The 24,830-nt window shown below is 38.9% G+C and overlaps 2 protein-coding genes across 2 annotated transcripts; both read right to left on the reverse strand.

Moving 5' to 3' along the window:
* Positions 1–277: 277 nt before the first annotated feature.
* Positions 278–6,969, reverse strand: LOC122326634 (protein phosphatase 1 regulatory subunit 36). Its single transcript, XM_043221696.1, has 11 exons — positions 6,681–6,969; positions 5,286–5,350; positions 5,055–5,150; positions 4,883–4,971; positions 4,729–4,798; positions 4,482–4,580; positions 4,227–4,358; positions 3,297–3,348; positions 2,960–3,168; positions 628–834; positions 278–529 (listed from the first exon to the last, which is right to left on the reverse strand). Exons 1-11 carry the CDS (start codon positions 6,702–6,704, stop codon positions 292–294), a joined length of 1,281 nt encoding a protein of 426 aa, XP_043077631.1. The 5' UTR covers positions 6,705–6,969; the 3' UTR covers positions 278–291.
* Positions 6,970–7,085: 116 nt separating this feature from the next.
* On the reverse strand, positions 7,086–22,768 carry csf1rb (colony stimulating factor 1 receptor, b). Its single transcript, XM_043221695.1, has 21 exons — positions 22,626–22,768; positions 19,068–19,328; positions 18,081–18,365; positions 17,837–17,970; positions 15,277–15,436; positions 14,988–15,183; positions 14,099–14,220; positions 13,912–14,020; positions 11,401–11,594; positions 11,215–11,330; positions 11,022–11,148; positions 10,815–10,919; positions 10,591–10,701; positions 10,335–10,497; positions 10,123–10,193; positions 9,942–10,048; positions 9,613–9,735; positions 9,109–9,220; positions 8,915–9,014; positions 8,730–8,835; positions 7,086–7,668 (listed from the first exon to the last, which is right to left on the reverse strand). Exons 1-21 carry the CDS (start codon positions 22,672–22,674, stop codon positions 7,555–7,557), a joined length of 2,865 nt encoding a protein of 954 aa, XP_043077630.1. The 5' UTR covers positions 22,675–22,768; the 3' UTR covers positions 7,086–7,554.
* Between the last annotated feature and the right edge of the window lie 2,062 nt (positions 22,769–24,830).

Genomic DNA, 24,830 nt, shown 5'->3' on the forward strand with positions numbered 1-24,830 from the left:
TGCATTATATATATATATATATATATATATATATATATATATATATATATATATATATATATATATATATATATACACACATATATATATACATAATTATTATATATAATATTTTATGGCTGTTTTTTTCTGCCACACATTTTTAATCTGATGCACTATGAGGCTTGAACTGAATAACAATATTGGAAAGTGCCATCTAGTGTCCGTATTGTTATTTTTCGCTATTAAATATGATAAAAAAAGAAAATTGCATGCTACAAAACACCCAAGCAGCACATCCGTTTTTCAGATTTATTCAGTGTCTGAGGACACGGCTTCAGTGGTAGCTCTGGAGACTAAGTCAGCTCGGCTAGAGCGCAGGCGTTTGTCTGTAGCCGTGGTGAGAGATCTTTGGCCGGTGACGGAGGTTTTGTTTCTCCCGACTCCCTCCTCGTCTCCCTCATTCTCGGTCTCCTCTTCACTCGGGCCTCCTTGAGGCTTCAGCGTCTCGGAGCTGAACTGGCTCAAAGGCTTTCCAAGGATTCCAAAGCTAAAGCATATACAATCAGACACCGGAGACAATAGCAGAACCATCACATACTATGCAGCGCTTCTGAATTACTCGACCATAGCATGACCGAGTATTACCTCAGAGACTTCAGCCGCTCTTCAAGCTGCTTTTTGACCGCCTCCATCACAGCCTCTGAATCACGGTCTTCAGTCGAGGGCACTTTAGGACCTCTGGAGCGCTCAAACAGGTGAGGGGCCTTTTCTTGCGGAGTAGGCATCAGAGAGATCATCAGCGGGGAACGCTGGGTTATGATTTTGTTCAGGGGAGGGAGACGGCTTGACTTCCTGGGTTAAAGGTCAGGAGTGAGGCATGAGCGAGACGGCAGAAGAGTAAAAGGCCAGATCTTCACTTAAAAGTTGCTTGCACACAAAAGTAACTTTACGTCAAATTACTTGGAACACTTCGCAAAGGCAAGACAGAACCTCTAAAATCTTTTCATTATCGTATGCATGACCTGCATAACATAGGGTGCACCTTTGGAGTAAATTAAGTGTTCGTTATTTATTTTTATATTCATTTCATTAAACAATACAATCTAAAAAGTATCTAATTAAATTATAAACCAAACTATTTAAACATGCCATCTGATCAAATGTATTTTTTAATTAAAACTTGATTAATCATGATAAATCTCATCCAAAATAAAAGCTTTTGTTTATATGTGTGTGTGTGTGTGTGTACCGTCTACAAACCCGATTGCAAAAAAGTTAGGACACTTTATTCACTTTTTTTTAAATAAAAACAGAATGCAATGATCTGGAAGTTTCGAATTTCAGTATTTTATTCAGAATACAACTTAGATGACATCAAATGTTTAAACTGAGAAAATGCTGAATTTTAAGGGAAAATTAAGTAGATTTTAAAATTTCATGGCATCAACACATCTCAAAAAAGTTGGGACAAGGCCATGTTTACCACTATGTGGAATCCCCTCTTCTTTTTAGAACGGTCTGCAAATGTCTGGAGACCGAGGAGACAAGTTGCTCAAGTTCAGGAACAGGAATGTTGTCCCATTCTTGTCTAACACAGGCTTCTAGTTGCTCGACTGCCTTGGGTCTTCTTTGTGGCATCTTCCACTTTATGTTGTGCCAAATGTTTTCTATGGGTGAAAGATCCCGGATCCTCTACGCAGCCATGATGTTGTAACTGATGCAGTATGTGGTCTGGCAAGGTCTTCCCTGAAAGAGATGACGTCTGGATGGGAGAATATGTTGTACTAGAACTTGGATCTACCTTTCAGCATTGATGGTGCCTTTCCAGATGCGTAAGCTGCCCGTGCCACGAGCGCTCATGCAACCCCATACCATCAGAGACTGACGTTTTAAATGAGCCTCGGCCCAGAGAAAATGCCTGCGCTTCTGGATTAGATCTGTTTAGATATGGCTTCTTTTTTGACCTATAGATTTTTAGCTGACTACAAGAAATGGTGCGGTGGATTGAGTTTACAGACTATGTTTTCTGGAAGGATTCCCGAGTCCATGTTGTGATTTCCATTACAGTAGTATTCCTGTATGTGATGCAGTGCCGTCTAAGGGCCCGAAGATCATGGGCATCCACTATGGTTTTCCAGGCCCTTACGCACAGAGATTGTTCCAGATTCTCAGAATCTTTGGATGATATTATGCACAGCAGATAATGATGATGATGATGATAACTTCAAACTCTTTGCAACTTTTCTCTTTCTTACATTGCTCCACTATTTTTGGCCGTAGCATTGGGGGAATTGGTGCTCCTCTACCCATCTTGACTTCTAAGAAACACTGCCTCTTTTTTATACTCAATCATGTTGCCAATTGACCTAATAAGTTGCAAATTGGTCCTCCAGCTGTTCCTTATATGCACATTTAACCTTTCTGGCCTCTTATCGCTACCTGTCCCAACTTTTTTTTCGAATGAGTAGCTCTCGTGAAACCCAAAATGAGTCGATATTTGCTTTGACATTTCGAAATGTCTCACTTTCAACATTTGATATGTCATCTATATTCTATTGTGAATAAAATATAAGTTTATGAGATTTGTACGTTATTGCATTCCTTTTTTATTCACAGTTTGGGCAGTTTCCCAACTTTTTTGGTATTGGGTATGTATATTTATCATGTAAATACACACACTTGCATGCTTATATTTACGAACAATTTTGTTTATGAAATAAATATATATCTTAATCATATAATATTTTGTTTATAATACAATATTGATATGTATATAGAAGTATATATACTGTATGTGCGCATACATAATAAATATGCACAGAACACGCCTAAAAAAAACCCTATATATATATGCGTGTGTGTGTATGTGTGTGTGTGTGAGTCAGAACTGCATAATTCAGAAATAGCCTAAACATTATTAGACTATATTATAATTGCACTTAGTTTTCCTGTGTTATTGTCTATGCCACTTTCTCACCAGTTATTCAGTGATGTTTGTCTGGAGTTCAGAAACTTAGACTGACTCTTCTGTGAACTCTCCTGGTCTTTCTGACCTTCTTTTGATTCATTCAGAGCGGGGCTAAACATGTTCGAGCCGAACAACCGTCCAATCTCCGTCCGAACGGCCTTTAGGCCCCGCCTCTCAAAGGTCACCCACGCAGCATAGCTGTAAAAGCTGTGGAGACACTGAGGTGGAGGAAACACACACTCATGCCATCACGGGAAATATATATGAACTCTTACAAGTGAGGTTATTATTGAAATGCATAGTACTCTTCATCTTCATGAGTCACATACGGTATAAGTGCACAAACCTCATTTAGTTGCATGTCACGGTCAATGGACGCGTTTAAGGACATCCTGATTCTGTTGAGATAAATCAGACACGCATTGTGCATTAAAGGAAAAGATCACCCAAAAATTTTAATATGCTGTTAGTATAATCAACCTCATGTCAATTGCAGGTGATTTTTTTCTTGAGTCAAACATTAAAGAAGATAAGAAGCTGAAACTGTGGCGATTCTTACAATGCAAGTCAGCGGCTGTTTTTGAGAATTAGCATACAAAATGAATACCCGTAGCTCTTGCGATATATTGAAGCCTAACAAAGTGAAACGATCGTTATGTGCAACGCACTGAACATTATTTTATTACCTATAATCCAGAGTCTCAGGCAAACGGTCCGGAATGATGCCTGGTTCACGAACTAATCGTTATTTTGAACCAAATGTTTTTGGTGAACTAGCTGAATAAGTTTCGAGAAGCATAGTTACTCTGAACCGAAATGAGGCAAAATAGTAGCGCATCTGATCTTCAGGGACTTCAACAGTCACTAAAATGTAAAAAGGTGAGTAGCTAAAGACTTTTATTCGCTTTATACGCTTTAGATGTGTTGAACATACATGTTTGACATCATTTTTGGGTGCTTTAATTAAAGCATTGAAACAAGCTTTTCCGAAAGAATCAGTTTGTGGGAAAGAATCAGATTTCCCTGTTCCCTGAGGCTCTGGATCTTCCATATATCGTCAGAAGCCACAGCTACTCAGCTACTCTTGTGTTCCATGATATGCTTTTTTTTAAATTAAAAAACGTGCAACCCATGGCTTGCATTTTCAGCTCCAAAGCTTCTGTTCTACCGAAGACAGAAATCACCTACATCTTGGATGGCCTGAGAGGAAATAAAAACCTCTCTTTTGAAGACAGCAGAAATGCACATAATTCATGTGACAGATATGTTATCAGACCTGTCAGAAATCTGGTGCTGATGAGGAAGCAGCTTCAGCTGGAGCCTGAAGTAACAGACAGCAAGCTGTTTTTGTGCCAGCTCCAGCTTAGCAGTCATCTGCGTCTCAGAGTCACCGAGTAACGAAGGCCCGCTGGTAAAGAAATCGTCACAGAAGAACGGTTGCCGAAAAGATTTTCGGTAATCAAGCACTGTTCCTTTAACAATCTCGGGCTTTTTCATACGGCTTCAAACCCAGCTCCGAATTCGAACTCACGCAATGACGAACGTCGGGATTTCCTCCAGAGCTTTCCTCTCAAAGAAGCAAGAAAAGTAGAGCAGGAGATTGGCGAGAAGCTCGTCCAGCTCTCTGCTCCTGTGAATATTTTAGCCAAAAGTCAATGACCTTGCGCTAACGTAGCTACAACTGAAGGAGTAAAAACAAAGGAAGTGCAAAGAATGTACGAAAAATGTGAAAGCCATCCCCCAGATAGTACTAAATAAATATAATAAATAAAACTCACTTTAGCAGGGACAGAAAACGTGGAGGGATGGGAAACCCGTCGTTCTTGTTTAGCAAGCAGACTGCTGCCACTGTAACACATCAAATGTATATTAAATCATGCTGGTGATGTGGAAAAGACCATTTTTCACGGCTCATATTGTTTGTGGACCTACATTTAATATCCTGAATCGTGACACATTCCATTTGCGAGCTTTTTATTGAGGCCTTGAAGGCATCCAGTTGAGCGGGACGCACCATATTCCTTTGAAAAACGATAATTGAGTCAAACCGATTGCTCAGAATAACACATCCCGCACAATGACCACTGTGAACAAGACAGAGTACTTTTGCCACTTCTCCAGAGGCTTTCTGGACTGCTCCTGGGATTTAGATGTTTTTGTTTTTTTCTTCTTCTCTTTCACCTCTCCTTTGGCTTCGAAACTGCAAACAAAACAAAACCGAAGTGCCGATTTAAGACGAAAATGGAGTGGGCAAGAAGAGAAAACCCCACCAAACTAAAAAAAAAACAGAGTGAAATAGAATTTAATAAGACATAGCTCCACTGTCGGTTTTTACCGTATGAACTCCAGGGTTTTTGTTTCATCGTTCCAGTCCCAGCGTCCAGGGGAAGGCATCGTTATCTGTTACGCAATAATTGGTGGAAAACCGGTAAAACCTCAATTTTCACATCTGACTATTATGACTATTATGCTCTTCTTCATGCTGATTGTTTACTGATTGTTATTATTTTTTAAATAATAATTAAAATAATCAATTGCTTTAATGAGGTGATTTTTTTTAGAGCTAGGCCAATCTCTTTGACTGGGATTTGTCTGCCATTCGTCATCCTGTTTGACAAATTTGGGCCACAAGCAAGCCGAAGGAAAGCCTAACGTCAGCCATGAATGAACCAAATAAAACAGAACTGGTCCAAATCTGCGCCACATTGATTTCAATTTTGGCCCAGATCCAACCCCTCGTTCCTATATGGGATAATGGCATTTGGGTGTTTTGCTCAATTTGGGCCTAAAATAAACCTTAGCATTGCCGCATGTAAGCCAACCAAATAAACCAAAACTTGCTCTAATGTGGGCCACAGTTGGTTTTTAGTTGAACCCTGGTCTTCCTTACGTTCCTCATGTGTCCCAAGTGCAGCAAGGAATGGTAGCATTTTGGCACTGGTCCATAAGCAGGCCACCACACAGACAAATTTTAGTTAATAATTAACCAAATAAACCAAATATACATTATGCCAAATTTGCTTCATCATACGCGGGCCACTTTCTACTCACACCCTGACGACCCCCTGCTTATTTTGAACTGGGACACATTTGGTTTATACCAAGATTAGACTGAGTCTGCATTTTTGCAGAAGCTGGCTCATATCTGTTGTTTGATATTTAGGCCACAATCACTATTTGCCAGATGGGCCACTTCAGGTTCATATTCAGATGACATATTGCCGTGAGCATCGCATCTTTGCCTCAAAAGGCCCACATGTTATTTGATACATGTAGCTCATTTTTGCTATTTTACATGTGAGCCACTTTTACCCGGGCCATAAGAACTCGCTTGCTATCTGGGAATTACTCAACTACATATGCATAATATATGACTTTACATAATTATTTGGTTCTGTACTATTTTGCCTTAATGAGACCATTTAGAAGTAAATAGCTAAACAAATGCATGCAAAATGTACATATCTTTCTAAAATTAAATTAGCAAATGATCAAATTTTTGCCCTAATAATAAATTAAATAACGTAGCCTGCCACCGTACATGCTATGCTCGTAACTGAATGTCACAAATCACCCATAAGCGATTCTTTCTCAGTTAATCAAAACGGGGAAAACAGTAACGTTAGCATGCAAATGGATACTTTTTCTAAAACATACTCAGTCTGTTCATAATCAAATCGCTGAAGTGGTTTGCAAGAACGGTCTTGAACACATAAGCATGAATTCCTACCGGTTCAGCAGACGATTTCGCCATAACTCACTCAAAATAGGTTCACTGTAAACTTGTACAGTAACGTCCGGAACTGAAGGCATCCCCGGTATCCTAGCGACAGCCGGCGACCGACGGCAGCGCTACGTATGACGTGTCTGCGGTAAGCCACGCCCACCACGCACAAGCGCTTCTTGTTATGAAAGCGAAGCTGTCACCAAACTGGAAAATTTAGGTAACCTATCTCAAATCTTATCAAATATTTACAGTGACTAATAAATGAAAATTCGCGTTTTTTCTCTATTTCAATTACTACAATGCCACAAAAGTGACATAAAGATATTTGTTTTAAAGTTGTATTAACTGGCCGATTTTTTTTTACTAAAGTGAACTTAATGTACAATATATAAATAAAAAATAGCGAAATTGTGGTGCACGTTTTTTATTAGTTTTTTCAGATGTGTTTCAAAATGCATTTAAAGTATATGCTATGTATTTGCAGACTGCAGTCAAATTAAAGTATGCATCGCTGGTTCCAGATATAAATTACAATGAGTAACATGCGTAAAAAAAAAAGAAAGAAACGGCTGCTGCATCTACAAAGCAGACAAAAAATAAACGTCACAAAGGAATATACTTATTTGCCAACAGATAAGTGATAAAGTGTTAGCTGCCGTAGTTTTAACAAGTCGGTAGAGTAAAAGATGATCTATAAGATCTGCTACAAAAGAATTACAAAATGTTGTAGCGTGATTTTACAAAGTCGTCACTGTCAAGGCAAAATTCACAGCAGTAGGCTATATAGAAATCCTGCTCATCTTTTGTTAGCTCTAATATCTAAATACAGACTTGACTAATTGAAACGCCTTTTATGAGTTTGTTTCAGGGTCATATGTTAGGTCAAACTGTTCCTCATTAAAGGCTGGGTCTCGTCTCTGCAGACCGGCTCCGTGTTGCGCTGCTTTTCCATCGGGCGCCTCTGAAACTCTGGATACGTGTCTTCGTTGTTCTGTCGGACAGAAGAAGCTTTTACTTCCTGCATAAATATGACCGTCGTGTGTTGTAGCTGTTCACATGTGATGACAACACACTGCCATATGGCCATACAGCGCTATCGTACAGTAAAATTACAGTAAAATTGTGTAGGTGTAACCTGAATTTCTGAATTTGAGGGAAAACAGCAATTAGCTACCTGGTCTCATGGTATAAATGTACTTTGGCGCACTTTTTAGCGAGATGCGTGCCAACAAGTGCATATCTCTGCAGTTTCCAAAATAAAAGAACACTATTATTACTATTATGTTATGACTCCAAAACAATATTAATATGCTGGGAGATTTGAAAACTGATGCTTTTGAATGTTATTATCACACGTTTTCTTAGACGGTATCAGCTAATGCCTTTTTATATCTGTTTTACGTCTGTAAACACTATTGGGTAGGTTTAGGGTTGGATTTGGTGCAGGACATATTTCATGATAGAGCATTAATGTCCGCTGCAATACATACCTAAATCAACGTAATGAACCCGTGTGCAAGGGTTCACGTATTGAACCTTTAGCACCACTCAGTTTGCGTTTCTCTTTGAAACTGCAGCGAAACATGCAGTACGGCGCATTAAAAATGTGACGCACAAAAAGTGCACAGAGGCACATATTTTTATTAGACCGGGTTGGCAATTCGCCATATTTTTATTCTACATTTTGATGACTGAATTACTTGCTAGTTTTTAAATCAGCTCTACTATCCACTTACTAACAACTCACGAATGTAATGTTTAACGCATTTTATGATGGTAATGTAAAATAATGGCATATATATCAGTGCGGTACGTTTAAGGGTAAGTTTAAAACAAGTTTGATAAAAAGTGATCTAAAAATAAGGCATTATCCAAAATGAGCAACCTGGATTATTACAATTATCATTCCAATTTTCATGATGTCGAATTGCATAAATGTGTTAGAAGCATAAGGGAACAAGATAACATTGACACTCATTGTAGTCCAGACTACATTCTGATGATAAATAGAAGAAAACTGATTATATTATCAGTTCTAGCCGTGTTCCTCACCTGGCTGGATTGCTGTGGCAGTAACTTCGCAATAAGTTCTCTGATGTTGGCAAAAGTCGGACGCAGAGTTGCTTCCAGGCTCCAGCACGTTTTCATTATCGCGTACCTACAGGAGTTCAATCCACTTACTCTATGCAGATTTGCTTACGTTTTATTATTACTTTCACAAATGCTTTTAAACTCACATTTCTTGAGGGGCAAAATCCGGTTGCGGCATGTGATAACCGTCTTTAATCATCTTGTAGAACTGTGCATCAATCACAACGTTGGGATAAGGACTCATACCTAAAAACGGAAAACACATCTTATAGTATTTTTCCCGTTTCCTTCAGTTCATGTCCTTTTTCTTAAATAGCTCGAGCAAGTCAGTTTCGCTTACCCAAAGAAAAGATCTCCCACAAAAGCACACCGTATGACCAGACATCGCTCTGTACCGTGTAAAGACATTCAAATATGCTTTCAGGGGACATCCACTTTACCGGCAGCCGTGCCTGCAGAACCAGTGCAAGACAATGTAAAAAAATTATAATAATCATATATATACACACCGCATACACGCAATTAATAACTTAGCATATCCTCCCAATTTTGCAGAATTGTGAGATACAAACTGCAAAAATGTGAGTTGTAAGATGTAATATTGAAATGGAGCTGCTCGTTTTCCAGTTGTCGAAACCTTTTTACATAAAAACCTCCAAAATTCCCCAAAATGTGGTGTGTGTGTGTGTGTGTGTGTGTTTGTCCGCTACTGGTGGCACATCTCTATGAAAAGATTTGTTTGAATTTATTCACTATTTTAAGTAATTCGTGAGGGAGTACAATGCACACTTACATTTTACTGTAAATTGCTAATATAAAGAGAACAGAAGGAAAAACGACTTACATTCCCCTTTACTACGTAGTTCGAGTCGTTCATGATGTCTCGTGCAAGGCCAAAATCACAGATCTTGACAACACGGCAGTCAGCCACGAGAATATTCCGTGCAGCCAAATCTCTGTGAATGCACTGATCGTAAACAGCATTAGAAAATTACAGGCCACCAAAAAACATTCCTCGTAACATCCCCCTGTAAAATGAGCATGTACAACTTAGGCATCTATATGAACTAAATATAGTATAAAATAAAACCGATTGACAATATGAACCCAACTCTCCATAAATAGTGTCTGAATGCTATGAAAATAGAGCTGTATATGACCAAGAAATATTACATTTTTGGAAGCCAGGAAGTCCATTCCCTTTGCCACTTGATAGGAGAATTGCAGTAAATCAATGTTATCCAATGACCATGCATTCTTCCCTCCTTCATTACAACATTCTGTCGAAACAGGGCAAGATTATAATTCTGGAGCAGCTTCTTTACAGGAGATATTAAGAAGGGCATTGCTTGACCTTGACAGCTGTCTTTTGACATCTGTGCTGATTGTGCATCCTCGAAGCTCTCTGAGCCAGAGTAAGTCACCCTACAAGAAGAAGGAGTAAATGACTGACAATCAATCATTCACCTTTATTTACATAGCGCTTTTGAATCAAATTTGGAGAATAGTCACAGCACGTTTAGCCTCAGAAATATCAGCGAAGGTATGACCCTGACATCAACATACCCCGTGGAATGGTTCTTCTGAACCACCACATTCTTGTAGAGGTTTGAATCCTCCGAGAAACTCTGAACTCCAAAGACATTGTTCACAAATGTTTCTGCTCGTTGGCGCAGGAAGTTGAGGAGGTCACCGTGACAACAGTACTCTGTGATCATCAGCATCGGTCCTACAAAGTCAGAGTGTATGCTATTTGATTACCTATTCGTCTTCAAAATTTGATAATCGTAATGTTTTGTAATATTTAGGAAACACGACTTACCTCCCTGAGTACATGCCCCCAGCAGATTGACTATGTTTTCATGTGGTCCAATACAATTCAAGATCTTTAGTTCAGACATGAGTGCTTCTTTCTCTTCGAAGCGAGCGCTAGCTGTTTGGTTCAGAAAAGTAGAAGTAGATTGTACTTATTTTCTGATGCAAGTACATAGTAGTTAAGGCCACCTAATATAAAGCGTGACCATATATTCAATGTCTTTAACTTACGCTTGAGCATTTTTACTGCCACTCGTGTGACACTTTCGTCTTTGATAAGCCCATAAGCGGTCGCCTGCACCACCTTCCCAAATGCTCCCGCTCCTAAAACTTGTCCTGAAGTAAAATCGATGAATTGTTTGTTGCTGCGGTTCTTATCATTAATAACAAAAACACTATTATAATGTAAAACGGCAAGCATAATCGAGGCCACGGTACCAAGCTTCAGCTTATTTCGAGGAAACTCCAGCTTTTTGTCGTATGGAAGCTGAGAGGGGTCAATGAACGTGTAGTTGTTCCCATCATTGGCCTCAATGATTTTCCACTGGATTTCATACTTGTGTACCTTCAAAAAAAGTAGGTGGTGTTAAAAAGCTATTGCGTCATTCGTGAGTAAACCTGAAGAACATACCTTTCTGTGCTTGTATAAGAGGATCAGCATCCCTAATATGGCCAGGCACAAGGCTCCGATGAGAACAGCAGTGATCCACACCGAAGCTGACCATAAGGATGTACTACCAGGGACATCTATGCACATTAAATATACATCAGCTCCATTTCAAATGCACAAAAGCAAGCTCAGCAGCATTTTCCTTACATGAAATCTTAAAGGTAAATATATCACGATCTTCTCCGGCAGCGTTTGTAGCCACACACTCAAAGGTTAAAGTAGCGTTCGGGTTGGTCACGGGTAAGACGCTCTTCACCAGCACTGGTTCATACTCGGTGACGTCCCCCAAAATGGACCGGGCGGCCGTTAATTCCACAGCTGACGTTTGGTTATAACTACACCTGCAAAAATTAGAGCAATCTCTGAATTATCTTGTTAAACTTATCATATGTGACCCTGGGCCACAAAACCTTAGTCTTAGTTGTCAATTTTTCAAAATTGAGATTTATCCATAATCTGAAAGCTGAATAAGCTTTCCATCGATTTATGGTTTGCTAGGACAGGAGAATATTCGGGTAAGATACAGCTGTTTGAAAATCTTATGATAATAAGTTGTTCAAATGAACTACTCAGCAATGCATATGACCGATCAACAATTAAGTTTTGATATATTTACAGCAGGAAATGTACAAAATATCTTTACTTAATATACAAACCGGATTCCAAAAAAGTTGGGACACTATACAAATCGTGAATAAAAACTGAATGCAATGATGTGTAGGTGCCAACTTCTAATATTTTATTCAGAATAGAACATAACTCACGGAACAAAAGTTTAAACTGAGAAAATGTACCATTTTAAGGGAAAAATATGTTGATTCAGAATTTCATGGTGTCAACAAATCCCAAAAAAGTTGGGACAAGGACATTTTCACCACTGTGTGGCATCTCCCCTTCTTTTTACAACACTCAACAGACGTCTGGGGACAGAGGAGACCAGTTTCTCAAGTTTAGAAATAGGAATGCTCTCCCATTCTTGTCTAATACAGGCCTCTAACTGTTCAATCGTCTTGGGCCTTCTTTGTTGCACCTTCCTCTTTATGATGCGCCAAATGTTCTCTATAGGTGAAAGATCTGGACTGCAGACTGGCCATTTCAGTACCCGGATCCTTCTCCTATGCAGCCATGATGCTGTGATTGATGCAGAATGTGGTCTGGCATTATCTTGTTGAAAAATGCAGGGTCTTCCCTGAAAAAGATGACGTCTGGATGGGAGCATATGTTGTTCTAGAACCTGAATATATTTTTCTGCATTGATGGTGCCTTTCCAGACATGCAAGCTGCCCATGCCACACGCACTCATGCAACCCCATACCATCAGAGATGCAGGCTTCTGAACCGAGCGTTGATAACAACTTGGGTTGTCCTTGTCCTCTTTGGTCCGGATGACATGGTGTCCCAGATTTCCAAAAAGAACTTCGAATCGTGACTCGTCTGACCACAGAACAGTCTTCCATTTCGCCACACTCCATTTTAAATGATCCCTGGCCCAGTGTAAACGCCTGAGCTTGTGGATCTTGCTTAGAAATGGCTTCTTCTTTGCACTGTAGAGTTTCAGCTGGCAACGGCGGATGGCACGGTGGATTGTGTTCACTGACAATGGTTTCTGGAAGTATTCCTGAGCCCATTCTGTGATTTCCTTTACAGTAGCATTCCTGTTTGTGGTGCAGTGTCGTTTAAGGGCCCGGAGATCACGGGCATCCAGTATGGTTTTACGGCCTTGACCCTTTCTCACAGAAATTGTTCCAGATTCTCTGAATCTTTGGATGATGTTATGCACAGTTGATGATGATAGATGCAAAGTCTTTGCAATTTTTCGCTGGGTAACACCTTTCAGATATTGCTCCACTATCTTTCTGCGCAACATTGTGGGAATTGGTGATCCTCTACCCATCTTGGCTTCTGAGAGACACTGCCACTCTGAGAAGCTCTTTTTATACCCAATCATGTTGCCAATTGACCTAATTAGTGTTAATTGGTCTTCCAGCTCCTCGTTATGCTTAAATTTACTTTTTCCAGCCTCTTATTGCTACTTGTCCCAACTTTTTTGGGATTTGTTGACACCATGAAATTCTGAATCAATATATTTTTCCCTTAAAATGGTACATTTTCTCAGTTTAAACTTTTGTTTCGTGATTTATGTTCTATTCTGAATAAAATATTAGAAGTTGGCACCTACACATCATTGCATTCAGTTTTTATTCACGATTTGTATAGTGTCCCAACTTTTTTGGAATCCGGTTTTTAATAAAGAATTATTGGCATAGAAGCGGATACTTTGTGGATACTTTCCACGGTGATGTAGGGGAGACAAACTGTTGAATAAAGAAAAAAAAAATTGTGTGTGTGTGCAAAAAGTATTCTCATAGCTTCATAATATTATGATTGAACCAATGATGGCAGATGGACTATTCTGACGATGTCTTTCATACTGGACCTTGACAGTGCTCATTACTTGGCATTCAATGAGACAATCAAAAGCCTCCTAGTTTTTATCTAAAATATCTTAATTTGTGTTCTGGTTGGAACAACATGGGGGTAAGTGATCAATGACATCCTTTTGGCGTGGAGTGACCCTTCAAGATTGGTTTTGTGCTCCAGGGTCACATATTACCTCACGCTGTCTATGTAATCCGATTTCCAAAAAATGACACATACATAGCTCTGGCATCTTTACACTGGAACCACTGAATGCTGGGTGCTGGGTAACCGGTTGCAACGCAAGTTACCACTCCATTTTCCCACTTTATAAAAGCACTGGGCTTGTCTGTATGTTGGAAAGAAAACATGATCAAAGCTCGATTTTGTTAACTTTTGGAGATCTCTATTAAGCAACTGTACTTACGGTAGACGTGGACTGTAAAAATAACTGAGGCATTGACTCTGGCACTGCAGGCAGTAAAGATGTAGGCACCATAATCTTGCGCTCCAACTTTTTTCAGCACGATTGTAGACATGTAGTTTTCGCTGTTAAATATGAACACGTGATTATTGTTATTTAACAGTTTAACAGTTTTTCATTCCCAAACGCATTAACTACTATATCATTAAATGTCTCACCTGGCAAACGATGTTGATATATAGTGGGTGATGGCCAAAGTAATCTATTAATGTAATCTAACTATGAATAAAAACCTGTCTGCTTAATTAATTAACAGATAAGGGCGTCGTGCCATAGCATATTTTTAATGTGACTGACTTTAGCCTATTTAATATGAATCATAACTTTCATTGTGTAGAAAGAAAGCAAAAAGCATTCACATTTTCAGTCTAGTCTAGTTCAAGCACGCTAAATTAAAATCACCGAAGCTGTTCACACTAGGAAATTAATGTCTTACAGATTCATACATAAGCAGTTTGTTGTTTCTAAAGAGAGAATTCACCAGAACGAGGTAATAAGTCAGCAAGCCAACGCAGAAAATACCAGCATGTAAGCGAGGACTCATCTGAACGCCTCTGATTGGTCACTGCATTCATAAGCATTGTGTGTGTGTTTGGTTATAATGCGCGGTGCTGTAAAAACGCGTCTGTCTCTGTCTCAACGCCAGCCAGCGAACGCAGATTTGAATTTACCATGCGCTGAACGATTTAATCACGCGTTTGTGAACATATTAAATATAGAAAATATGAATACGAATGCTATTTTTTTTAACTTTTGGAAGCAGAAGCTGCATTGAAGTTCCACTTGGCTCGAAAATCTGAATCCCGTTGCTTTCAATGCCTCTGGAGCTCACCTATTATTAATCCTGTTAAATGTCTCCTCGTGGGTGTGATTCGATTTGGGAGTTTTCCAACTTGTCCGTTTAACTTCTGGATATGCTTCCGTCTGCACAGCAAGGCTAACTGTATCCCCTTGCATGACCTCAATATCTGTTCCATTCACCTCGTATTCAGAGGGCAGGATGGGTTTAAGCTTTACATAAGGTTTATCTGAAAGAAAACGACAAGAACACCACTTAAACACAATTTAACACATAAAGTTCGAATGAAATCACTAGGCCAATACGACATAACAAAACCTACCTACAACTTTGAGAACTGCAGTGACACTGTTTTTTCCTGCTTCATTTTGGCCGGTGCAGGTTAAATTCCCTGCGTTGGATAAGTCTACTTGATGAATGGTCAAACTACTAATGCTGCAAACTTCACAACCTTGGTCCTTCTGGGTTTCGTAATTCAGAACCTGATTAGAACAAGTCATCATAAGTTATTTAATCGAAGACGTCCTAGCATGCATTCAGAACAATCTGGCATCATATCTGCAGACAATCAGGAACCGAAACGGAATCGGAGGAACTGAATAGCTTGGCTTTGTATTGAAAACATGCTGGACTATACTGAATGCTTTTATAGGAAAATGCTAAACAAATGGTTGGCGTAACCCACACCACTTTCAGGGAAAACACTCCTGTGTCAATTGTATTTCATCAACCAGTGATTTTTTAGTGATTTTTTAGTGATTTTCTTTTGGTAATGTATAATTTGTTATATGGTCTGGATCTGGTCCCCAAGGGGTCAAATATAATGTTCAAGTGTGAGTGTGTGTGTATGTGTGTGCAAATAAAACTCAAGGAATTAATGTTTGCCTACAAAAGTGCCACTGACCTAAATTCAGTACTTCAGACCTATGTGCCTAAGCTTGCTTTCTGCAAATGAACGATGCAATGTTTATCCCACAAAATCACTTTCGCTGTTTTTTTCTTATGAACTATTTCAACCTGGTTGAATGACCTGCTAACTCCATCTGAGCAGCTGAATATTTAACCTAAAAAAAAACATCTCTTCCATCTATATTTGACCCTCTAACTCTAGTACTATTTATTCTAATTCTATTTCATCTGTATTATTTTTATTTTTAAAGAACCACACCCTTGACCCTCTATCAATTGCATATTTATTTTCCTTTCCAGCCAATAAAAGTAAACAAACTGCAACTCTGAACCACAGCCAGGTACAGGAAATGAAACTGTGTGGTTTTTCTCAGTCCGTGTGTGCAATAAATAATAAATGCATCAGTGAAGTGTACTTCTTCTGCTTCAAATTTTCAGTGTAAACACACCACTAATACTAATACTATAGTACTTACAAATAGTACTATACAAAGTGTAGAATTTATAGTATAGAAACAGTCAAATTTGAGTACCGTAAATGGTCAAATGACATCAATTGACATCATCTTTTGCGGTTAAAACCGACTGCATCCGAGCAGCATATGTATAGGATGTATAGGACGCCGCTAAATATGCTTTAGCAAATTGCACTGCTGTTCATTATATATTTAAAGTAGATTTCACCTAATAGCATAAAAAACAAATGTTGACCGACGACACTGAGATCGATTTAAGAACCGTACCCTGTGCCATTTATTGTTTTCATGTTCAAAACACAAGAATGCAGTTTTATCTGAATATCGAAACGATTTTAAATGGGACAATGATTTTAAATAACAACAAAAAAAGGGATGAATTTATTTGTTCTGCCAAACACAAGGAAGATATTTTGAAGAAAGTCGGTAACAGGCTGATTTCGGTCACCATTGACTTTCATAGTAGGAAAAAAATTACTATGGAAGTCAATGGTGACCCAAAGCAGCCGGGTTAACCTAACTTTTTTCCAAATATCCTCCTTTGTGTTCGGCAGAACAAATAAATTCATACAAAGTTGGAACTACTCGAGGGTGAGGAAACAATGACAGGAATTTCATTTTTGGGTGAACTATTCCTTTAAGACGGAAAATATTGACCCGAAATGGCAAAGCTGTGACTGTATTTTAAACACTCGGTGGAAATATCAGCATATTTATCACACTTACATCTTGTGATTCGCTGGAGCAGCTGGTCCAAATAAACTGGGTACTTAACCATCATTCAAGAGCAATTGTTTGTGGGCGGGGCCAAGTTGTTTCCAGCTGGCCAACTCAGAACACAGGCGGAAATTATGCAAATGTGTTATGCCTTAAGATGTAAGAATTTCCATTATGAGCGTGTAACAAACTGCGAGGCTACATTTGAAATGATGAACATGAGCGCCGCATGTGAACTAACTGTTGTTTTCCCGTTGATGTTATTTTTGTTTTGTTGTTGCGTGAAAGGCATGCAGCTTTACATATTAACATCAGCATTCGAGACGTTCGCTAAGTGTATAGTTAGTTTGAACTTCTTTTTACCAGTAAGCCAAAAATATATAGATATATAGATATAGATATATAAACAAAAATAACTTTGAGTATGAATGACTTTAAATAACTTGACATTTTGCTGTAAACAAAGAGGTGAAACTTGAAATGGTTTAATGTAGGCAAGATGATAAGTAGTTTGATCTGATTTACATATAGAATCATTGTAGAATAGACAATGGAGACTAGAATTTCCCAACAGACTGCGGTTATATCTGTGACCACAAGTCAAGCCTCAGATGTAGACCAAGGCACTGTGCAATGAAAACACAGCCCAAGGCCACATTTTCAAGAAGTTTTAAGACCAAAAATACCATGATGCCCACTACATTGCGTAATTAATTCAGTTTATCACCAAAAACCTCATAGTTTGTTTCGTGTTTGATTCTATCAAATGCATCACTTCACCTTTTTTGATGAGCTCCAGGTGACTTTATATGAATGATCTGGGTTTTTGACGTGACAAGGGATGTGCAGCGTTTCACCGACAATTCGCACATACCGATTGGCCGGAAGTGACACCGCTGGCGGCTGCTGTGCTTCTGCGGTAAATAGATGGGCAGTGCTGAATTGATACAACAGGATAAGATTCTCGGTGCGTTTCTAATTAATGACATCGTACGAAACTGTGCACAAGACTAACACGACTCACTTCTCATGACATTTATCTGGAAGACGTCAGACTTCTTTTGGACTCCGTTCATTTTGACGGTACAAACATAATCACCGCTGTAGCTGGGCTGAAGATTTCGAATGAGTATGCCATGTTTGGGATCCGCAGAGTAATTCATCTCAGATGGGACAGCAGATCCATTCGCCATCTGGAGCGAGTGCTCAGTGCTTTCTGGGTTTGTCACCAAGCAGTCCAGCAAGCAGTCTAAGCCTTCTTTTTCAATGATTATTTTGCTTTGAGGGGTAGTAAAGGCTTTGACAGAATCTATTGCAGTAAAACACTTCGGTTATGTCTTTGATGTTTGTACGTCCAGACAGTTAAAGGGTTAGTTAAAGGCATTCTAGTTGTACACGACTTTCTTCCTTCAGACAAATCCATTCAGAGTAACATTAAAATTGTCCCAGATCCCCTCAAAGTCCAGAAGACAGTGAAATAAAGTGTGTGCATTTATAATAAAACATCCCTCACGTGGCTCCGGGGGGCTGAATAAAGGCCTCCTGTAGCAAATCCATGAGTTTTAGCAAGAAACATATTCACAAACACTTTTCTCTTACTTTTGCTGACTGTTGTAGGTGGATGTCGTTCCAGTGAATGCGTGCACTTTATTTCACGCCTTCTGGACTGTTGACGAAAACCCCCATTTAAAGGCTTGGAGGGGCCAGGACAACTTTTAATATCGCTCCAATTGTATTTGTCTAGAAGAAGAAAGTCATATACGCCTAGGACGCTTTGAGGGTGAGTAAAACACAGGCTAATTTTCATTATTGGGTGAACTAACCCCGAATGACACTTCTGAAGTCGCTATGTTAAACTGCATGCAGATAGATATTTTTCTTAGTTTTCGTGAACGCTGCGGGTATAGTATGCAGTATCAAACTTTACAAAAAACTAAAAGCAATATTTTCACAGACGACACAACGCATTTTAGCACTGATCATTTTTCTAAATGTTAAATAGTGCACATACCTTTAACGTATATGTAGATTTCTGAATACAGGTCTTTTTGAGTCTTGTAGCTGCAGCGGTACGTTCCCGTGTAGTCTGTAGTGGGCTTTTGGATGCTGAGGGTATTTTGTGAGACACGTTCCTGGTGTTTTCTGAGCCTTGTCTTCCATACGATATCCGCTTGTCCCTCGCAGCTCAGAACGAAGGGTCTGTTAGCTGACCAGACCACCTCAGATTGATTCAGCGGAGAGGAGTTCAGCTTTATCACTGGTGTGGGAAGATCTGCTCAGACACACAGAAGAGCAGAGAAACTCAAGAAAAGTGAAAAGTGGAATGTGATGTTCATAGATGCAGAATGAAACCGACTGACTGATTCAATAATTCAACGATTCTTGATGTCGTCAGTAGCTTGTTTATTGACATTTCTTCATGCAACAGGTTAGATGAACCATGACACAAATCAATTAAAAAAATCATTCAGCAAGACTTTCAATTGAGTAACACAAAACATCAACTTTATTTCATTTATTGATTACGATTTCAGCTTTAGCTAGGTTATTGTGATTCTTTCTTCTTCTTTTTACTATTATCGAGTGCCTTTTTGTTAGTACAAGTATAATATGCATCCCAATGCTTCATTTGGTCATTTTTTCCCATGCATTTATTTGCTCTGTCTCTTAGCCGAATCCTGCAGGGTGGTAGCAATGCGGGACACTTGCAGCAGCAGCGCCTGGTGGTTCTCCACGAGGAGGCTCTGGAGGCGAGCCATGCTCTGGAGATGGTGCAGCTGCTGCTCGCCCTGGTCGCTCGTGGCCCGCAGGACCTTCAGCATCTCAGCCTGAACGCTGGCCACCTCCTTGTTTTCTTGCACCAGCTGATTTAGGATCTTCACCATTTCGCCGTACGAGCCCCTGCTCTCCTGCTCTTCCTGGATTAGCTGGGCGAGCGATTGCTTTAGCTCGTCCAGTCCGCAGCATGGCGAAGACGGCGACGCCTCGGGCAGATTCTTGCTGGTGTCAGGGGCCGAGTTCTTTTCCAAATGACTCATTGTCATATCATATGGGCTGACAAGTTCTTCGTTTGCTAAAGGGAGCACACATATAGCAGGCTTCAAAATTTTCCCTCAAACATGTTTTAATGTATGTCAGGGTTCCTCAAAACCAACCCTGGCGGCTGAATTTAACTCTCGGCCCAATCAGAGAAACCCGAGGAGCATAATCAGGGTCTTCAGAGATACAAGAATTGATGGTTCGAGCAGCGGCCCTCCAGGACTGGATTTGAGGAGCCCTGCTGCATGTGAATGAAGTTTACCAAATGATATGCTAGTTGGCATTAAATGCTGTTTTTGGGTACTGTGGCATTTAAACTATTCTGAAAAGAATTGTTTTAATGACCTCATAGTTCAAACGAAATGGTCAGTGAGGTTTTTTTTTTCAAAACCTGAATGGGTGCCGTCGGAATGAGTTCACAATAATGCACACAACTCCAGTCCATCAGTTAAAAACTGTGTGTTTGTAAAAAACAAAACCATTATTAAGACGTTTTAACACCTCCGAGGTCTGCTCCTGTCTAAAATCCATAAAGTGCTTGAAAATGTCCGTCAAAATCCAGTGCTTGATCTGTACATATCAAATCTTCAATAGAAAAACTGGTCTATTATGGATTATGGACTCATATTTTGGCTGGAAGCAATGATTTGAAGCTTATGTAGTTTTATTTTTTTATGTGGATTATTTTGATGTTTTTATCATCTGTTTAGACTCTTATTCTGACGGCACCCATTCACTACAGATGATCCAGTGGCGAAGAAGGGATGTAATGGTAAATTTCCCCAAATCTGAAGAAACATACATCTTATATGGCCTGAGAGTGAGTAAATTTGAACCAAGTTTTCCTCTAACTAACCGAGAGAGACTATGTTTGTCACACAATATTGCTTCTCAACTTCATGAAGGTAGCTTTCTTTTTCTGGAAAGCATGACAAAAATAATGATTAAAGGCATAGTTCACCTGATGAGGAAAATCTGGTCATTATTTCCTCACCCTCACGTTGTTCCAAACCTGTCCGACCACATTTCCATTTGCTCTTTTTCCATTAGAATGGAGGCTAATGTTGATTAATCACTCGTTTTCTGCTCCACAAAAGAAAGAATGTACACAACGATATTTTGGTGACCTGTCTCTTTTGAAAGATGCCAGGAACTCGGACGTATGCTTTCTCTTACATGCATACGCATTTTATTATATTAATTAATCACATTTTATTTTATCGCGTTGACGTTCACGGATATTATGCATCAACAACATAGTGTGAACATGTATGGATGTGGTTTGTGCAAAATTGAAGGCTGTTTCCAGCATGAAGTGTGAAATAGCGGATATTGCGAGAGTTTGGATCGCTGTTTTTGCAACAGCGCAGGGTCTCGTCATTTCATTTTTTGAAGAAGGGGCCCAAACATTATTTTTAACTCTAGAAAAAGGGGAAACGAGAGAAAGCCATGAAATGGCTTTATATGAAGGGGGGAAACGTCTGAAACAGCCCCTTTGATTGGGTCCCTCAGGAAACACATTGCACCGGTGGCCCATTGCACAGCCACATCCCAGGGGTCTGTTTCCCATTCCCACTTTCACTTCTGCTTTGTGTCGGACGCAGGACACACCAAAGCTAGACAGGACTGTTACAAAGCCACAAACATAACACACCTGTCTTGAAAACATTTGATTTCCCATGCACACGGTTGGGTTCGTGCTCTTCCAACACGATGTGGTGCAACAAGTAGTCAATGCACTGGTTTATAAAAGTTGCTGAATGCACATTTGAAGGCTAGGACTGAAAGGAACATACTGCTAACAAAAGAACAAGACAGCATAAAAATGTTGGGTTGCACTTTGTTTTGATTGTCCGCTTTAGTAATGTCACAATGTCGTGTTAAAGTTAGATAAATCTGACATTACTTTTAGTCAGTTGAATGTGTTTTAGTGAACCATCAAGACAGTGGCAAAGTTATATTTATTGCTACGAGAGGATCGAAATTACAATTTTTGTTTTAAATTGACATTTTGCAATCTTTGAATTAAATAACTCCATTTAAAAGAAAATGATCTCTTTGATAAAATCATGAAATAAAACAAATAAGAAAAACTGAAGTGCTTTGAAACAATAAAATTATATATGGAACTACTATATATATATATATATATATATATATATATATATATATATATATATATATATATATATATATATATATATATATATATAATTTTTTTCAGTTGCATATATAGAAAGAGATATTTATTTGACGTTAATTTTAAAATAAATGAATAAATAATGCATCTCAATATATAAAAATATATATATAAATATATAAAAATCCTTGATTTCTTTTTTGCTTTTCACAACTGGACATTAAAAATGTATTCCCTGCAAGCTAATGTCTTTTAATGATTGAGTGTGTCTGGGTGATTCCTCAACCATGATTTGATTTCTTGCTGAAGATGTACTGCGCAATCGGGAACAGGAGGTCTAACTGTACACATCTAGACAAAAAACGTTATTATAGAGGCGAATCGACTTACCTTTGGCCATACAGGGCAGTACGGCAATGAGGAGAGCGATACAGAGCATCCTTCTGTTCGTCTTTGTGACTGGTGGCTGGTAAAAACTGTGGTCTGCTAGACTGAAACACTACAGGAAAACTGGCTTTGGTGTGATGACACTATTTACTAAAACCCTTATGCATTTTAACTTCCTCTCCAGACTTTTGAACCTTGTGCCCACTAAGAAAGCACACTAATTTCTTTCCATACATTGGATATAAGATGGATTTCAATAAGGCATTATTTGCATTTATATTCGCATTTTATGCAAATTAATACATTTTCCAAATAACTTATGTTTGTTGTCTTTAAAAAAATATATTGTAATACTGTATTGGAAGCACAGCAGAAGAAATAAGGATACAAAAACTATGCCTAATTAATTATATTATGGACACTAATATTTTCATGTTTATGTGATGATTTTCAGCAGTCCAATTGTAATTTCGTCTTAAATCATTTCATCTTAAACTGGCTTTTTGTGGGGAAAAAATATAATTTAAAAAATAAAAAAACTGTTTGTATCTCAATGGTTCCACTGATCTATAATTGTATAATTTTATTGTAGTGTATTTTATTTGCCAAGAAAACCCAAAACAAAACAGGATTGTGGACAATTATATATTGTATATCAATGCATACTACACTAATGGACAATAAACATTAATGATCAGAATGAAAAAAACATTTTTTTTTTCAGTTTTTATTTATTTTTTTATCATATTCAGCTGATTTTATGCAAAACTCCTAAACTAAACATACTTTTCTCGTTGACATTTTTGTCTGATTCATCAGTGGATAAACAGAAACGCACACAAATCAGAACAAATATAATTAGTACATTTTGCCTAAAATGTATACATTACAGCTGTACTGTATATATATACACGTTAGAATAAATCTGTAAAGTTCAGTGGACATTTCTGACAAAATACATTAGCAAAAACGACTTAAACAGCCACAAAGAGATGAAGTGCAATAAAATCAACACTTTAAATGTATTTTGAATTGCCGGTTCATTTCTATTCAGATTCAATATCGGTTATTTCTGTACAGTACAAGGAAGAAAAATCACTCATATTCTACTCCAATGACATGTTAATTTGAAGTCTTTCTGTGGTTGATGCACAGATTGTGCGGTGTCTGATTTTTGTCATCTGGTTCTCCAAAACGGACGCAAGAAGCATAACCACCGCCACTGCACGTCGTTTCAGAGAGCGTCACAACGCATACGCACAGTTTCTCCTGAGTGTAAACAACCACACGTTGCCAGTGCTTTCGTAAAACGTAAATGAAGCTGATAACATCAAATGCGTTAAAGCGTGCATTACTGTTTTCTTTACGCAATTTTTTTTTTTTCCTGGCGTCGCAAAACTGAAGTCGTTCCACTGATGTCACATGGATTGTTTTACAGGTGCATTCACTACGTTTCTGGATCTAGGAACATTTCAGCTCTCTTTAAAGGGTCAGGTAGCTCTCCGATTTCATGAAAAATATCTTAACTTGTGTTCTTACGGGTTCGGAACGACGTGAGGGTGAGCAATTAATGACATGAACTAACTCTTTAACGAATATCCTGCCATTACAGTTAGTCCACTAATTGTGCAGCTTTTAACCACAACGGTACGCAAATATGCAATCTGAATTTTTCTTTTTTTTCCGGTTGTGCACTAGTGCATCCCTGTTAATAACTATATGCAAATAACTGTTTTATATTCTGCTCCTGGAGAGCCATTCCAGCAGAGTTTAGCTCCAAACCCTAATTAACCGTCCTTGAAGCAGCTAATCAAAAACTGAAAACTCTAGAGCTTTACTCGGCAGGAAGCAGACCAGGATATATCGCCCTGGATGTATGTGCAATACAGCCAACCATTGTAACCCCACACCGTTGCACTCTCTCTCTCTCTCTCTTATGCCAAACGCTTGTGTGGAAATCAAGCTCAACGGACAGGAGAGCCAGAACATTTTGTCTTCCTTCAGACAATGTTGATTGGAGGAAGTTCCTTAACGGTAAGCTTACAGAAGTCCTCTCTCTTCACTCGCAACGCTCACAACCAAAGTGCAAAACATGCACACTTCACAAAACACACCAGCATTCTGTGCGAGCTGTCTCGGTGTGTTTGAGCCAGACCTTCTTGTTTACTGCACCATGCTGGACGAAGCGCAGGAGTAGCACATTCTGCT

Source organism: Puntigrus tetrazona, chromosome 21, assembly GCF_018831695.1.
Source record: "Puntigrus tetrazona isolate hp1 chromosome 21, ASM1883169v1, whole genome shotgun sequence".
Classification (NCBI taxonomy): Eukaryota; Metazoa; Chordata; class Actinopteri; order Cypriniformes; family Cyprinidae; genus Puntigrus; species Puntigrus tetrazona.

What these genes read in the sequence shown, in the direction of transcription:
- LOC122326634 (XM_043221696.1), bottom strand. Translation starts at nt 6,704, where the DNA reads ATGGCGAAATCGTCTGCTGAACCG. An exon ending in CGAAATCGTCTGCTGAACCG is followed by an intron (nt 5,351 to 6,680) that starts GTAGGAATTCAT and finishes ATTGCGTAACAG; the next exon opens with ATAACGATGCCTTCCCCTGG. An exon ending in GTGACATGCAACTAAATGAG is followed by an intron (nt 3,169 to 3,296) that starts GTTTGTGCACTT and finishes CCTCCACCTCAG; the next exon opens with TGTCTCCACAGCTTTTACAG.
- csf1rb (XM_043221695.1), bottom strand. Translation starts at nt 22,674, where the DNA reads ATGCTCTGTATCGCTCTCCTCATTGCCGTACTGCCCTGTATGGCCAAA. An exon ending in ACTACGTAGTAAAGGGGAAT is followed by an intron (nt 9,221 to 9,612) that starts GTAAGTCGTTTT and finishes CTGGTTCTGCAG; the next exon opens with GCACGGCTGCCGGTAAAGTG. An exon ending in GATTTTGCCCCTCAAGAAAT is followed by an intron (nt 8,836 to 8,914) that starts GTGAGTTTAAAA and finishes GAACTCCTGTAG; the next exon opens with GTACGCGATAATGAAAACGT.